Source organism: Galeopterus variegatus, unplaced genomic scaffold, assembly GCF_000696425.1.
Source record: "Galeopterus variegatus unplaced genomic scaffold, G_variegatus-3.0.2 Scaffold6642, whole genome shotgun sequence".
Classification (NCBI taxonomy): Eukaryota; Metazoa; Chordata; class Mammalia; order Dermoptera; family Cynocephalidae; genus Galeopterus; species Galeopterus variegatus.
In genome coordinates, this window is record NW_007732753.1 from 38335 (window position 1) to 55258 (window position 16924).

General features: G+C 36.9%; 1 protein-coding gene across 1 annotated transcript in view; it reads right to left on the reverse strand.

Annotated features, from left to right (window-relative positions):
* DAW1 (dynein assembly factor with WDR repeat domains 1) overlaps positions 1 to 15412 on the reverse strand; it is a gene marked incomplete at its 3' end in the record, with an annotated part of 51335 nt that extends 35923 nt beyond the window's left edge. Inside the window, exon 1 of the mRNA XM_008591105.1 lies at positions 15300 to 15412. Coding sequence (XP_008589327.1) covers positions 15300 to 15381 — 82 coding nt within the window. The remainder of the gene's footprint in view (positions 1 to 15299) is intronic.
* Positions 15413 to 16924: the final 1512 nt, after the last annotated feature.

Consider the following 16924-nt stretch of genomic DNA (forward strand, 5'->3'; position numbering starts at 1 on the left):
AAAAAAAAAAAAGAAAAAAGAAAGGATCTATGAAGAGCCAACCACTGCAAATTCTATTCTTATTTCCTTAGAGTGAAAAAAAGCTACTTGTGCTACATTAAACTTGTCAGCAAAATATGACATACAGCATTGTTAAAATCTTTTTTAAAACCTACTTATGTGCCACATGTTCTAGAAAGAATTTAAGGGGCTTACAAAGACAAATAGAATACAAAAATCCGAGACTGGAAATAGATAAGAAATAAATACATTGACAAGTGAAGACACAATTAATGGACACATTTACAATTATAAAAGAAATCACTGAATACTTAAATATAAAATTAATGGATACATTTACAATTATAAAAGAAATCACTGAATACTTAAATATAAAATACTTAAATATAAAATTAACAAGAAGTGTGCCAGACCTAGCTTACTATTAGATATTAAAGAATACTGTGATAAATCACAAGACACATGTCTGGATAGAAAACTCATCATTATAAGATATCAAATTAATCTATACAGATAATGTAATTAAAATGATTTTATTTTTGGAATGTGAAAACTTACTCTACCAGAAATTATAATGAACTACAAAACAATAAAGTATAGTTCTGATACAAAATTAAATCAGTATAATAAAATATCTATGCAAAGAAATTTCAAAATAAGAACCTGGAGGGAGGTGCCAGCAGCAGCCATGGAAGGCCCCACTGAGGTGAGCTGAGGAGACCCACATAGCACAGGCGACCCCTCCTGCCTTGGAACTGGAAGGAAGCACCAGCAGCCACGGCAGGCTCTGCCCAGGCCAGCTGAGACCTGCATGGTGCTGGGAGACTATTCTATGACCACAGATTGTGGAATTGTACCCAAGCCAGTGTAATATAGCTGCTACCACACTTACTATGAAGCATGGACAATTTGCCACCACAGTAGCAGCTAGTGCCACTCTACAGGTAACCTACTGCTCACTCGACCACACTGAAATAGGACAAGTCACCAGTAAAGCCTGCAAATAGAGGAAGAAATCTTTATCCTCATAGCTAACCTCAGGGTATAGAAAAAGCAAACTCTCTACCAAATGACCAAACATCAATGAAAAAATACTAGAACTACAAATAAACAAGAAGATATGACACCACCAAAGGAATATGGTAATACCCAAATTTCAGACTCCATGGAACAGGGAATCATTGAACTGTCTAAAAAAGAATTTGAGCAATGATCTTAAGAAAACTAGAAGAAATAAAAGAAGATTCAATTAGAGAACAAAATAAAACAAGAAAAAATATCCAGAATATGAAAAAGGAAATTTACAAAGAGATTAGTACCTTAAAGAAGAGAGTAGCAGAACTCCTAGAAACAAAAGATTCACTCAATGAAATAAAAAACACAACAGAGATCTTGAATGGTAGGGTAGAGTAAGCAGAAGAAAGAATTTCAGGTCTCAAAGATGGTCTTTTTGAAATTACCCAGGCAGACAACGAAAGGAAAAAAGAATTTAAAATAATGAGGAAAATCTAAGAGAGATAGCAGAAAACCTCAAGCACTCTCACATCTTAATTGTGGGTATTCCAGAAGGGGAGGAGAAAGGAAAAGTTACTAGAAACCTATTCAAGGAAATAGTAACAGAAAACTTGCCAGGTGTAGCGAGAGATACAGACATTCAGATCCAGGAAACTCATAGGTCCCCAAACAGATTCAATCCAAAAAAAAAAAAATCCTCCCAAAGACACATTATAGCTAAATTTGCAAAGCTCAAAGACAAAGAAAGAATTCTAAAAGGAGCAAGAGAAAAGCATCAAGTCACCTATAGGGGAGCCCCCATCAGACTAGCAGCAGACTTCTCAACCAAAACCCTATAAACCAGAAAAAATTGGAATGATATATTCAAAATACCAAAAAAAAATATTGCCAGCCAAGAGTTCTTTACCCAGCAAGGCTCTCCTTCAGAAATGAGGAAGAAATAGTGTATTTCCCAAACAAACAAAAATTGTGGGAGTTCACCACCATACAACCAGCCCTGCAAGAATTTCTCAAGGGAGTCATTCATCTAGAATCTGAATAATGATGACCACTACCACAAATATGCAACAAAGACCAAAACCCACCATTAAAAAAAAAATGCCAGCAAGAAAGAGAAAGAAGCTAAATTATGCCAATTCAAATATCCAACTAACACTGAAAAAGAGAAATAAAAGGGGAAGTAATGGTCAAAAGATATTTAAATCATGTAAACAAAAAGCAACTAAATGACAGGAATTAAACAATACTTGTCAATAACTACCCTAAATGTGAATGGATTAATCTCCCCATTCAAAAGACACAGACTGAACGATTGGATTAAAAAGCTAGACCCAAGTATATATTGTCTTCAAGAGACCCACCTCATCTGTAGAGATACACACAGACTAAAAGTGAAGAGATGGAAAAAGATATACCATGCAAGTGGAAACCAAAAACAAGCAGGAGTTGCTATTCTTATATCTGATTAAATAGACTTTAAGCAAAAAAAACATAAAAAGAGACAAAGAAGGCCACCATGTAATGATAAAAGGATCTATCCAGCTAGAAGGCATAGCAATCATAAATATATATGCACCCAGTACTGGGGCACCCAGATATATAAAGCAAACACTCTTAGACATAAAGAAAGAAATAGGCCCTAATATGTTAATCATGGGTGATATGAACACCCTTCTCTCAGTATGGGGCAGACATTCCAGGCAACAAATCAACAAAGAGACACAAGATTTAATCTACGTCTTAGACCAACTGGAGCTGGCAGATATATACAGAACATTTCACCCAACAACTAAAGAATATGCTTACTTCACATCAGTTCATGGAACATTCTCCATGATAGACCACATATTGGGTCACAAATCCAGTCTCAGCAAATTTTTAAAAACTGAAATCATTCCAAGTATCTTTTCAGACCGCAATGTACTAAAACTGGAAATTAATAACAAACAAAATGCTGGAAACTATACAAATACATAGAATCTAAACAATAGGCTCTTGAATGACCTATGGGTCCAAGAAGAAATTAAACAGGAAATCAAAAAATTTCTTGAAACTAATGAAAATAAAGAAACATCATACCAAAACCTGTGGGATACTGCAAAAGCAGTACTAAGAGAAAAAGTTATTGCAATAAATACTTAAATCAAAAGAATGGAATGACTTCAAACAAATGACCTAACACTATGCCTCATAGAACTTGAAAAACAACAACAATCCAAACCTAAAGGTAGTAGATGGAAAAAAATAATTAAGATCAGAGTAGAAATAAATGAAATAGAGACCCAAAAAACAATAGAAAAGATCAATGAAACAAAAAGTTGGTTTTTGTTAGGATAAAATAGAGAAACCATTAGCTAGGTTAACAAAAAGAAGAGAGAAGACCCAAATAATAAAAAACAGAAATGAAAGGGAGACATTACAACCAATACCATGGAAATACAAAAAATCACTAGAGACTATTATAAACAACTGTATGACAACAAATATTTAAAATCTGGAAGATATGGATAAGTTTCTAGGCACATACAAACTACCTAAACTGAACCAAGAAGAGATAGAAACCCTGAACAGACCAATAACAAGAAACAAGACTGAAGTGGTAATCAGCAATCTTCAAACAAAGTCCAGTCCCAGATTGCTTCACAGTTGAATTCTATCAATCATTTAAAGAGGAGTTAATACCAATTCTCCTGAAACTATCCCAAAAAATTGAAACAGAAGCTACTCTCCTAAACTCATTCTATGAGACCAACATAATTCTGATACCAAAACCAGATAATGACACAACAAAAAAAGAAAATTACAGGGCAATATCCTTGATGAACATACATGGAAAAATCCTCAACAAAATATTAGCAATTACAATACAGCAACACATTAAAAAAAATTATACAACATGATCATGTGAGATTCATCCCAGGGATGGTTTAACATATGAAAGTCAATAAATGTGATACATCACATTGACAAACTCAAGGACAAAGACCATATGATTATCTCAGCAGATGCTTAAAAAGCATTTGACAAAATTCAACATCCCTTCATGATAAAGACTCTCAACAAATTAAGTATAGAAGAAAAGTATCTCAACACAGTAAAAGCCATCTATGACAAGCCCCACTGCCAGTATCATTCTGAATGGGGAAAAACTGAGGGCTTTTCCTTTAAGAACAGGAACAAGACAAAGATGCCCACTCTCACCACTTCTATTTAACATAGTACTGGAGGTACTAGCCAGAGAAATCAGGCAGGAGAAAGAAATAATGGGAATCCAGATTGGAAAAGATGCAGTCAAACTGTCTCTATTTGCAGATGACATAATACTGTATATAGAAAAACCTAAAGACTATCAAAAAACTCCTAGAGCTGGTTAATAACTTCAGCAACATTGCAGGATACAAAATAAATGCACCCAAATCAGTTGCATTTATATACTCAAATAATGAACTAACAGAAAGAGAAATAAAGAAAGTAAGCCCATTTACAATTGTCATGAAAAAAATAAAATACCTAGGGATCAATTTAACTAAGGAGGTGAAAGATCTCTACAATGAGAACTACAAACCACTACTGAAAGAAATTAAAGATGATATGAAAAGATGGAAAGATATTCCATGCTCTTCAATTGGAAGAATTAACATTATGAAAATGTTTATACTACCCAAAGCAATCTACAGATTCAATGCAATTCCCATCAAAATACCAATGACATTGTTCACAGAAATGGAAAAAACAATCTTAACTTTTATATGTCATAACAAAAGACCCCAAATAACCAAAGCAATCCTGAGCAAAAAAAATAAAGCCAGAGGCATAACACTACCTGACTTCAAATTATACTACAAAGCTACTGTAACCAAAACAGCATGGTACTGGCATAAAAATAGATACTCAGACAAGTGGAGCAGAATTGAGAACCCAGAAATCACCCCTCAGGCTTATAGGCATTTGATATTGGACAAAGGCAACAAAAATCTACACTGGGGAAAAGACTACCTCTTCAGTAAGTGGTGCTGGGAAAATTGGATATCCATATGCAGAAGAATGAAACTAGATATACACCTCTCACCATATACTACAATCAACTCAAAATGGATTAAAGACTTAAGTATAAGACCTGAAACTGTAAAATTACTGAGGGAAAATATAGGTGAAACACTTCAGGAACTAGGTCTGGGAACAGACTTTATGAACATGAGCCCAAAAGCACAAGCAAGAAAAGAAAAAATAAACAAATGTGACTGTATCAAACTAAAAAGCTTCTGCATAGCAAAGGAAACAATCAACAGAGTAAAACGACAACCTACAGAGTGGGAAAAAAATTTTGCTAACTATGCATCCAACAAGGGATTAATAACCATAATATATAAGGAACTCAAGCAATTACACAGTAAAAAAACAAATAACCCAATTAAAAAATGGGCAAAGGAGCTGAATAGACATTTTTCAAAGGAAGACATACAAATGACCAACAGGTACATGAAAAAATGTTCAACATCACTAGTCATCAGGGAAATGCAAATTAAAACCACATTGAGATACCTCCTCACCCCAGTTAGACTGGCTGTAATCAAAAAGATGGTGAATAACAAATGCTGGCGAGTAAGTGGAAAGAAGGGAACGCTCCTGCACTGTAAGTTACTGGGACTGTAAGTTAGTACAATCACTATGGAAAACAGTATGGAGGTTTCTCAAACAACTACAGATAGATCCTCCATACGATCCAGCAATCCCACTTCCGGGTATATACCCAGAGCAATGGAAATAATTATATTGAAGGGATACCTGCATTCCCATGTTCGTCACAGCTCTGTTTACAATAGCCAAGACAAGGAACCAACCTAAATGTCCATCAATGGATGCCTGGATAAGGAAACTGTGGTATATATACACCATGGAATACTACTCTGCCATAAAAAAAGAATGAAATACTTTCATTTGCAACAACATGGATGAGCCTGGAGAAACTTATGTTGAGTGAAATAAGCAAAGCTCAAAGGGATAAATACCGCATGTGCTCACTCATATGTGGGAGCTAAGAGAGAAAGGAAGGAAGGAAAGAAAGACCACAGTAGTGCATTGGACTTGCAGAGCGAGAGAACATACCTTGGGATACAAAGTGGAGTTGAGGGGAAATGGAGGAGGGGAGCGAGGCTGGGGATAATTGAGTGGGGGACACAGGGTACAATCACAATTTGTGATAATGGGCATGCTGCCAGTATGGATCTGGCCTTCACATTTGGGGCACGAGGGGTGACAATCAGCTTTGTATCTCATGAATATTCATAATCAATTATAAAATAAAAATAAATTTAAAAAAGAAATTTCAAAATAAGGTGAAGGTAATATGTGAAATTAATGGGGAAAAATGCATTGTTCAATAAATAATAATGTAATAATCAGTTGGATTTTTGGAAAAAATTAATAAAATAGATTTTTACCACACACAATGTACAAATACATACTTGAGATTAATTGGAGATTTTAATATTGAAAATACAACATAAAATAGTCTAAACAATTGAACATATTTGTATCTTCCTGTCTGCAAACAGCTTTTTAATCATGATGTGAAACTCAACAGCTAAAAAAGAAAACATTGACATATTTGTCTAAAACCAAATGTAAGTTTCTACATAGTAAAAGACACCACAAAATTAAAAGCAAATGATAATCACCAAAAAAGTTTCAACTATAAACATAAAGCTTAAAGAACCCAATATAAAGACCTCTAAAAATTACTTTAAAAATGAAAAATGGACAAAAGCATGAACAGTCAATTTGTAAACAAAGATGGACAATTATAATAAATACACCAAAATAAAAATGTTCCAACTTCATTAATAAGAAAAACATAAAATAAAATGACATATAATTTTACTCATTAGTTTAGCAAAGATTACAAATACTGATAATCCTTGCTGTTGGNTATATATACACCATGGAATACTACTCTGCCATAAAAAAAGAATGAAATACTTTCATTTGCACCATCATGGATGAGCCTGGAGAAACTTATGTTGAGTGAAATAAGCAAAGCTCAAAGGGATAAATACCGCATCTACTCACTCATATGTGGGAGCTAAGAGAGAAAGGAAGGAAGGAAAGAAAGACCACAGTAGTGCATTGGACTTGCAGAGTGAGAGAACATACCTTGGGATACAAAGTGGAGTCGAGGGGAAATGGAGGAGGGGAGCGAGGCTGGGGATAATTGGGTGGGGGACACAGGGTACAATCACAATTTGTGATAATGGGCATGCTGCCAGGATGGATCTGGCCTTCACATTTGGGGCACGAGGGGTGACAATCAGCTTTGTGTCTCATGAATATTCATAATCAATTATAAAATAAAAATAAATTAAAAAAAGAAATTTCAAAATAAGGTGAAGGTAATACGTGAAATTAACGGGGAAAGAATGCATTGTTCAATAAATAATAATGTAATAATCAGTTGGATTTTTGGAAAAAATTAATAAAATAGATTTTTACCACACACAATCTACAAATACATACTTGAGGTTAATTGGAGATTTTAATATTGAAAATACAATATAAAATAGTCTAAACAATTGAACATATTTCTATCTTCCTGTCTGCAAACAGCTTTTTAATCATGATGTGAAACTCAACAGCTAAAAAAGGAAACGTTGACATATTTGTCTAAAATAAAACATTGACATATTTGTCTAAAACCAAATGTAAGTTTCTACATAGTAAAAGACACCACAAAATTAAAAGCAAATGATAATCACCAAAAAAGTTTCAACTATAAACATAAAGCTTAAAGAACCCAATATAAAGACCTCTAAAAATTACTTTAAAAATGAAAAATGGACAAAAGCATGAACAGTCAATTTGTAAACAAAGAAGGACAATTATAATAAATACACCAAAATAAAAATGTTCCAACTTCATTAATAAGAAAAACATAAAATAAAATAACATATAATTTTACTCATTAGTTTAGCAAAGATTACAAATACTGATAATCCTTGCTGTTGGTTGATTGAATTATGTCCCCCAAATTTCATATATTGATTTCCATTGTACCTATTGAGGGTGGAAACTCCTGTGATGATAATTGAAAGGGGGAGCCTTGAAGAGGTGATTGTATTCTAGGACTGTGCATTAGTGAATGGATTAAAAATGGTGGTCATAGGCATGGTTCTGAGAGCTTTAAAAGAAGAGAGAGAAGAGTTTGTCTCTCTTGCTCTCTCTGCTTCCACCATCTTCCAATGTGAGACCTTTGGGTCCTTATCACCACCCCCAGATGTGTTCCTTGGACTTTAGATTTCCCAGCCTCAGAAACTGTAAGCAATAAATTCCGTTTTCTTTCTAAATTACCCAGTTCCAGGTATTTTGTTATAAGCAACAGAAACAGACTAATACAATCCTCGACATTAGCAAGCTTGAAGAAACAGACATTCTCACATACTGCTGGTGAACATGTTATGTTAGGTGGCTTCTTTCCAGGGGTCATCACACCTTCAGAGGGATAAGGGTGATCTTAGCTATTCTTTGATGTCTATTTCATGATTTGGCTTTGAGTAAATATTTTATAATCAAAAAAGTAAGAGAAAAATAAGAAAATGGAGAAAAAGGAAAAAAAATGATAAGGATAAACATTATTAGAATATAAAGTCTCAAAGATCAAGACCCCCACGACGTTATCCAAAAACTACTTTGTAACATACAAAGTCTATATCAATGCCAGATGTCATTATCAAGAATGGTTTCTTTCCTGTTAGGTAATTTTAGGGTTTTTGCATTACATATAAGGGAACTCACTATGTACCATTTATTATTGAGGAAATAAATATTCGAGGTAATAAATGACATAAACAATAAGTAATATAATAATGTGTAACTCAGAGAAAGGTGGGAAAGAATCAGCACTTGACAGCCCACACAGCCTAATCTAATATCCTAAGGAAATGCATCTAAAATTTTTTAGCAAACAAATTAACAAAAGTCTGCTTTCTCTATTTGCTACTATCTTGTTTCTAATAAAATGAAAGATGTTCAAAGTCTCTAAACCAACTACTAAACATTAGTTGGGTTGCTATACAAATGGATCTTGAAAATAAGGTGCAAAATCTGAAACGTACATTTGACTCCTTCACTGTGACAAAATATCAAGGCAGTACATTCATCCTTCCTGTGATTACTGAGCTCCATTAAGAGCAGAAAGCTATGACATGTGCTGTGAAGAATAACAGAAAATAGACAAAGATACTGCCACAAATGCATGTTTTTCTTCAGTGATTGTTTTAGACTCATGTATCATAGTGATCTTAATCTTCCTTTGATCGTGAACTGTTACACAATAGACATAATTCCCAGAAAACTAAAGGAAAAGCCTCTGTCCATAAAATTCTTCAGTATATTAAAAGGCTAAAGTATTCTTTATTCAGATCATATTCAATTAATAGAAATCTTTAAAGTGCTCAGAGTATTAACCAGTTTAATTAATGTTTATTTAGTTCCTTCTTCTGGTGAAAGAACTAGAGACTTCACAACAATAAATAAAAAACAAAGATTGTCATAATTGAGTCAATAGAAAAGCACGTAGTCAACACCTACTCTTCACAAAACAAAGAGCTTATGAATTAATGACTGTGATCAAGATTAAAAGGGAATGTCCTATGTTTGGTTAGCATATTGCTGCTTTGTACATTTAATCCTCAGGAATTTAGATAGAGGGATAATTCGATGGATGCCAGAAAGAGAATGCTCCTGACCTATATGTTATTCACAAGAAGGTGGGAGGATTCAGAGGTGAAAAAAATTGCTGCATACACAGAAAGGATAAAGGTATCATGGGAATGATTCAGTGGTGAGTGACTTTTTCCTACTTGATAATGTTATTGAAACACCCACCCGCTCTTCAGTAGTACATTGGAACTTGTATATAATATGGCTCACCAAAGATTGGAATTCAGAAATTAAATGTCTAAACATGCTAAGTAATACGAGCTCATTATAATATAATCATTAAGGCAATAGTCACAAACATGAGTCTAAAGCCTTACTTAAATCTAAAATAGCAATTAGAACTCCAGACTTTTAAGGCTGGAACAAACATCAAAGATCACTTTTCTGGCTCTTGCACATTTCAGGAAGAGTTCAAGGCATTCTACTAAACACACATCATCTTATTAAACTCGTTTATTCAACAATATGTGAGTGCCTGCTCTCACTAGAGGCTCTGCTCTAGAGGCTAGAGATTTAGTAGTTAACAAAATAGACAAAGTCCCTGCCTTCATAGAACTTTTATTCTGGTGAGGAACACTAAGTGAGATAAATGAGTGAAATTATGGTGTGTTGGTTTGAGATAGTCCTAAGGAGAAAAGACAAATCAGTGAAGGGGATTCTAAAATGTCTTGGGAAGATGGAAATTCCAGAAAAGGATGTCATCTGAGGCTTCACTTTACACACTTTTGAGGAAGGAGTTAAAAAACGTGGGGGCACTAGCTATGCAAATGTCCAGGAAAAGATTATTCCAGGCAGAAAGAAGAGCAACTACGGAGACCAAGGTGGAAACATATATGGCCGGTGCAAGGAACATATATGGCCGGTGCAAGAAAAGAGCAGAGTTGCTGGTGGGAGAGGTAGGAAGTGGTGAGGTCAGCGAAGCGAAAGGGGCCGACTATGGATTTTATTCTAAGCACGATGGGAAACTGTTTGCAATCTTTAATTNTCAACATCACTAGTCATCAGGGAAATGCAAATTAAAACCACATTGAGATACCTCCTCACCCCAGTTAGACTGGCTGTAATCAAAAAGATGGTGAATAACAAATGCTGGCGAGTAAGTGGAAAGAAGGGAACGCTCCTGCACTGTAAGTTACTGGGACTGTAAGTTAGTACAATCACTATGGAAAACAGTATGGAGGTTTCTCAAACAACTACAGATAGATCCTCCATACGATCCAGCAATCCCACTTCCGGGTATATACCCAGAGCAATGGAAATAATTATATTGAAGGGATACCTGCATTCCCATGTTCGTCACAGCTCTGTTTACAATAGCCAAGACAAGGAACCAACCTAAATGTCCATCAATGGATGCCTGGATAAGGAAACTGTGGTATATATACACCATGGAATACTACTCTGCCATAAAAAAAGAATGAAATACTTTCATTTGCACCATCATGGATGAGCCTGGAGAAACTTATGTTGAGTGAAATAAGCAAAGCTCAAAGGGATAAATACCGCATCTACTCACTCATATGTGGGAGCTAAGAGAGAAAGGAAGGAAGGAAAGAAAGACCACAGTAGTGCATTGGACTTGCAGAGTGAGAGAACATACCTTGGGATACAAAGTGGAGTGGGGAGAAAAGGGGGAGGGGATAGAGGAGAGAAGTTGGGGATAATTGGGTGGGGACAAGGGGTATAAATGCAATTTGTGGGAATGGGCATGGTGCCAGTATGAATCTGGCCTTCACATCTTGGGCACGAGGGGTGACAATCAGCTCTGTATCTCATGAATATTCATAACCAATAAATAAATAAATAAATAATGCATGGGTCTGGAGCTGTCATTTATAAATATTGCAGCTTGTCTAATCTAGTAAGCGATTGGAAACGCATAATAAATGCCTTTCAAATGGGAGTCATGCAGGCTTCTTTCAAATTTTTAGAGAATCCTTAGGTGGCAAGTAGGTAATTATTTCTGAGAAGTCTTCTTTCCAATGTAGAGATTCCTCAAAACATTTTCAAGGAGCAAAAAGAGAAGGGCAGCTGCCTAGAACTGAGTTATGGACTAGGTATGCACCATCAAAACAAGGTCAAGTCAAGGGGAAATGATGATGCTGTATTTTACCATCTTTCAGATTAATAGAAAAAGTGAACTTTTATGTGGCGAGCATGCTCATTGCTCCAGCATTTTGAGGCCTTAGAACTTCAATCTGACTTTTTTCAGAATCAAGTACATACCTTCCGATGATTTTGTTAGCAGTATTTCTAGCTGTCAAAACAGGGAAGCCACAAACACAGTTTTTATTTTCCTAATTTTCTAGTAATAATATGTGTATATATGTATATACATATATAAACACCTGTGTGTATACATATACCAATATACATGCATTCATATATGTGTGTTGCATGCACACACACACACACACACAAATTACCTTTTTTATTACTCAGTACTGAAGTCATTAAGTATTATGAGTTCTGTAGACTTTTTCTGATATTAAGGCATATCTAAAAAGGGTTTCATCCCATTAGGCAAATATGTAAGTAAATTTGGATTCAAATTTAATTAAATTAATTGACATTTTATGTTTGTGTATTCTCTTTAACAGAAATTAACTTTTTCATATCCCAAAGATTGTATGTGTAATATATTTCTATGCCTCAAATGGCCTAAAAAAAGAAATATGCAAAGTAAGGTAAGTTTTTAAAATGTTTATTTTTGAAATTGAACGAGAAATATTCCTAAATTACTTTACAACGTATTAAAACAACTGTGTTAAATGTAAAACAGCATAACTGTGGTTTCATGTTTCATGTATTACATATTATAATATATAATGAATAACATAAATATTTTTCTGATATCAATTTTTATACAATTACATTTTTCTATGCTAAACATGATATTGAACAAATATTTTTTGAACTCCACTAGTCTGGGATAATGGTGAGCTTCATTAGAATCAGGATTTAATTGCTGAGAAGTAAAGGAAGCTCTTCCTTACCTCAGGACTTCCTACAAACAAGCTCTCTCTCCTCTGCTGGACATAACACCATAACCTTTTACCCCATCTTCTGCTCCATCTTAACCACCACCCTCCACCCCAACATACACATATTCCAACCACCGATTATCTTTCAGAGGTGCTCACCAGCTAGAGCATAATGAGAAACAACACAGAGATTGCTCCTTTTTTTTTTTCTTTTTCTCCTTTAATTTACTGCATGGAGAATAGTGGAATAGAGTAGAATAAGAGTAGTGTCGGTAGACAAGTTAGAAGACTTTTTCAGTGCTTCAGGTAGAAGGTTGTGGTGGCTTGAATGAAGTTGAATATGGAGACAGAGAGGAGCAGTTAGGTCTAGGCATCATGAAAAACAAAGTCAAAGTGAGAAAATTGAGTGTTAGAGGAGCTCATGAACTTGCCCAGGGTCACACATTAGGGAGTGATAGAGCAAGAGTTTTATCCATGCGTCTTCTTGGAGACTAAATGACTGTTAGGTTGAAGAGAGGGGACATGAAAAGGATAAGTGCCAGTTTCTGGCAGGAGAAGCTAGAAAGGTGAGTGGCATTTACCAATATGGGAACCCTGGAACACGAGTTTACAGGGGAGTCACTCTGTTTACATGTGGTGTCTGAAGTGTCTATGGACTGTCAAAGTGTGGGTGAAGCATATCCACCTGGGCTGGTTATTAAGTTATTGGTCATTGGTATGCAGAAGTAAATAAAGCCCTATGAGTAAATGACATCACCTGGAGAGTGAATGTTGGACAAACAAGGCAGAGGTTCTCAAACTTTAGGATGCATCAGAATCAGCTAGACCGTTTGTTAAAACAGAGTTGTGGACCTCGCTCCCATTGTTTCTGACTCAGTAGGTCTGGGACACTTAGGTGTTGAAGCCATCTCTTAACAGTTTGTACACTCTGGTTATGCATTCCTTCCCAACGTCATATTGGAGGAAGTAAGACTGGTAGCTTGAAATCAGCCACCATGTTGGGAGTATTTACATCATGAAAACCAGCAAATGCTATAAGTTAAGTCTTTTATTTTCAGAAATCTGGTTTGCCAGCACATCCCACATCAGGATGGAAAGTCCTGATAGTATTCATTTCTAGAAAATTCTCAGATGATACTGATGCCATTCAGAGACCATATTTTTTTTTTGTCTTTTTTCATGACCGATAACGGGATCGCAACCCTTGGTGTCACGCCCGCACCGTGCTCAACCAGTGAGCAGACCGGTCTCTATATGGGATCCGAACCCTCAGCGGGAGTGCCGCCGCACTCCCAAGCACCGCACTCAACCGGGTGTGCCACCTGGCTGGCCCCAGAGACCATATTTTGAAACCATTGGATTAAAGAAACATTTTACATAGTCAGAAATACTTCTGATTTCTCAAGCCAGTTAAAAATATTAAGCTTCTGAAAAGTAGAGCTTCTCTGACAACTCATTACGTTTTAAGATTACAATGGAATACTATTCTGCTATAAAAAGGAATGAAATACTACCATTCTCAACAGCATGGATGAACTTAGAGAAAATTATATTAACTGAAACACATCAGGCACAGAAAGAGAAATACCACATGTTCTCATTTATTTGTGGGAGCTAAAAATAAATAAATAAATAAATATACAAACAAATAAAGGGTTGCAGTGGAAGAAGACACAACAATCACAACAATTACTTGAACTTGTTAAGTGAACAGATTGATGCAGCGGGGGAAGGGGAGAGAGGGACAGGAAGAGTAATGGGTAAAGCATCATGAAAATCAATTGCAATGTATATTGAGAAGTTAAAATAAAATAAAATAGACAAAAAAGAGAGCTATATACAATGTATATTTCAAACCCCCTGTAAAATACTGACTTTCCATGAATATGTGAATTAAATTTTTAAAAAATGTGACCATTAACTGCTATGCAAATTTATTTATTGTGTTTAAATCACTCAGAAAAAAAAAAAAAAAAAAAAACAAGAGGAATAGGTAAGGATATACTACCATAAAACCACAGCATTTTATGGGTTTATTTTATAATTTCTTAGCTCACTGGAGTAAAGCACCACCAACTTTTTAAAATCTATGGCATGGAGCAACAAAGCATTTAGGCCCTCGATAAATGTGTCGACTGCTTTATACACAATGGAATATAGTCACTAACGCAGTATGATTTATTGAGTATGCATTTTTCATTTCATACTCTACACACATTGACTTGATCATTCCTGTGCGTTTATAATAAAAAGCAATGCGGTCCTCACTATTGCCTTTCCTTCCAGAAAGCAATATCCCAAGACATCATCAACCTCCAGCCCCAACCTGCCTCCTTTCTAAGTAACCTGAAAGCATTGTCACTCAGCAGTTGGAAAGTATGAAGACTTCCTAAAAGAGTCATTTAACAGTTTTGAGGAACAGAGTCCAGCAACCGAAGGAGCAAGCGCCCGGCTTCCTGTCCCACGGAGTCACCGCTCAGGCCCTGCCGCCCCTCTGGTCCCTGCCCTGCACCCTCCTCCGCCCCAGAGCCTCCCGATCTGGGAGTCCAGGACCCCACGTGGGAGCAGAGGGGGCCCGGCCCGTACCTGGCGGGTAATACCTAAGCAGGAGGCTCCTGAGCTTCATTGTCTCGCTCTCTGATCCCCCGCGGACGGGCTTCGTAGCCATGGAAACGGCCAAACATCCGCGGGCAGCCGAGGCGCATGCGCGGGCGACCATGGGCGACAGGGGGAACCGGCGCGGCGCATGGGGGCGCTGTCACGGGGGCCGGGGTGTGCAGTGGCCAGGGCGTCTAGCGTCCTCACTAAGAGGGACCTCTCAGAAGGGGCAGGAGGGAAATCCCGCTTCCGGTTACCATTCCAGACTTGTCTCCATGCCCTGGCCCTGTCCCTACAAAAGAAAAATGACATCAACGTCACGGCCTCCATTTCCTGATGCCGTGCCCTACACTGTGCCGAGCGGTCTATCACCTGTACTCAGATAGTCCATACAGAGGGACGAGCTGCGTTCCACGATTGCCACCCCCATCTCAAGGATGAGAGAACTGAGAATAAGAGACAGTGGAGACTCATGTCGCAAGTCCAAGGAGTGGGCAGGCAGGGATGTCGGGGGCCTGTGCCAGGAAGCCCACACCTGTGCTCGCAGCCTGGTTTAAGACTTGTGAGGCCCTCACACATCTGGCCATCGTGGGTTCCTTGCCTGACAAGTTTCCATCAGGAGGCCTGGGACGAGGAAGCGCCCGCTAGCCAGCTTGTCAATTTCCTTCAAGGAATTTGGCCTAAATTGGAATTTCCCAATCCCAAGTAATTTCTATGTTATCTTCACAATTATGGGCCACATCGACTTACACCTTCATTATCTCCATACCTAAAAGTTTCCTTTTTCTTAGAATTTCTCTAACTTGACTCATTTATCTTACTTCACTTTTTAAAATGTGATTTAAAGGAAAACTGTTTTTACTGCTGTAAATGAAAATTTCTTATAATTTTCAATAAAGAGCAGGTGACTTATAAAAATAAATGTAATTTTTGAAAAAAGCAATTTCGTTGCTATATTCTATGGTCTGCCAAAGACTATGTGTTAGCAACTATTTGAGATTTTTCAGGACAGGCTAGCACAGGACATTGCTGCTAAGTAATAAGTCTAATACAAATGTGCAACACATAAAAATTGTCGTATTTCATTAGCAGTAAGCACCCCACACTTGGGAAACAGGAAACCATTTGAAATCTAAAGTCCCTTCTGGCTCAAACTTCCTCCTAGTCTTTAAGACACTCTGAAAGGGTTTAAGTAAGGAGGGAAAAGAAGTTGATTTTATGGAAATGAGGGAGTCTTTGGTAGATCTTGTTGATCCGTGTTATTGCTTATACTCATGCCAGTTAAAATGTGGCCTTTGGGGCCCGGCCCGGTGGCGCACTGGAGAGTGCGCCGCTTGGGAGCGTGGCGGCGCTCCCGCCGAGGGTTCGGATCCCATGTGGAGACCGGTTCCCGCTCTCCGGCTGAGCGTGGTACGGGCGCGACACCGAGGGTTGCGATCCCGTTACCAGTCAGTAAAAAAAGACAAAAAGAAAAAAAAAAAATGTGGCCTTTGGAAAAATAGTGACTTTACAGTGGAGAAATCTGGTGAACACCATCCTCACCACGTGATTCAAGTTAACATCACCAATACTGAGACAGACTGACATCCCATACCTGCTATTACAATGCACTG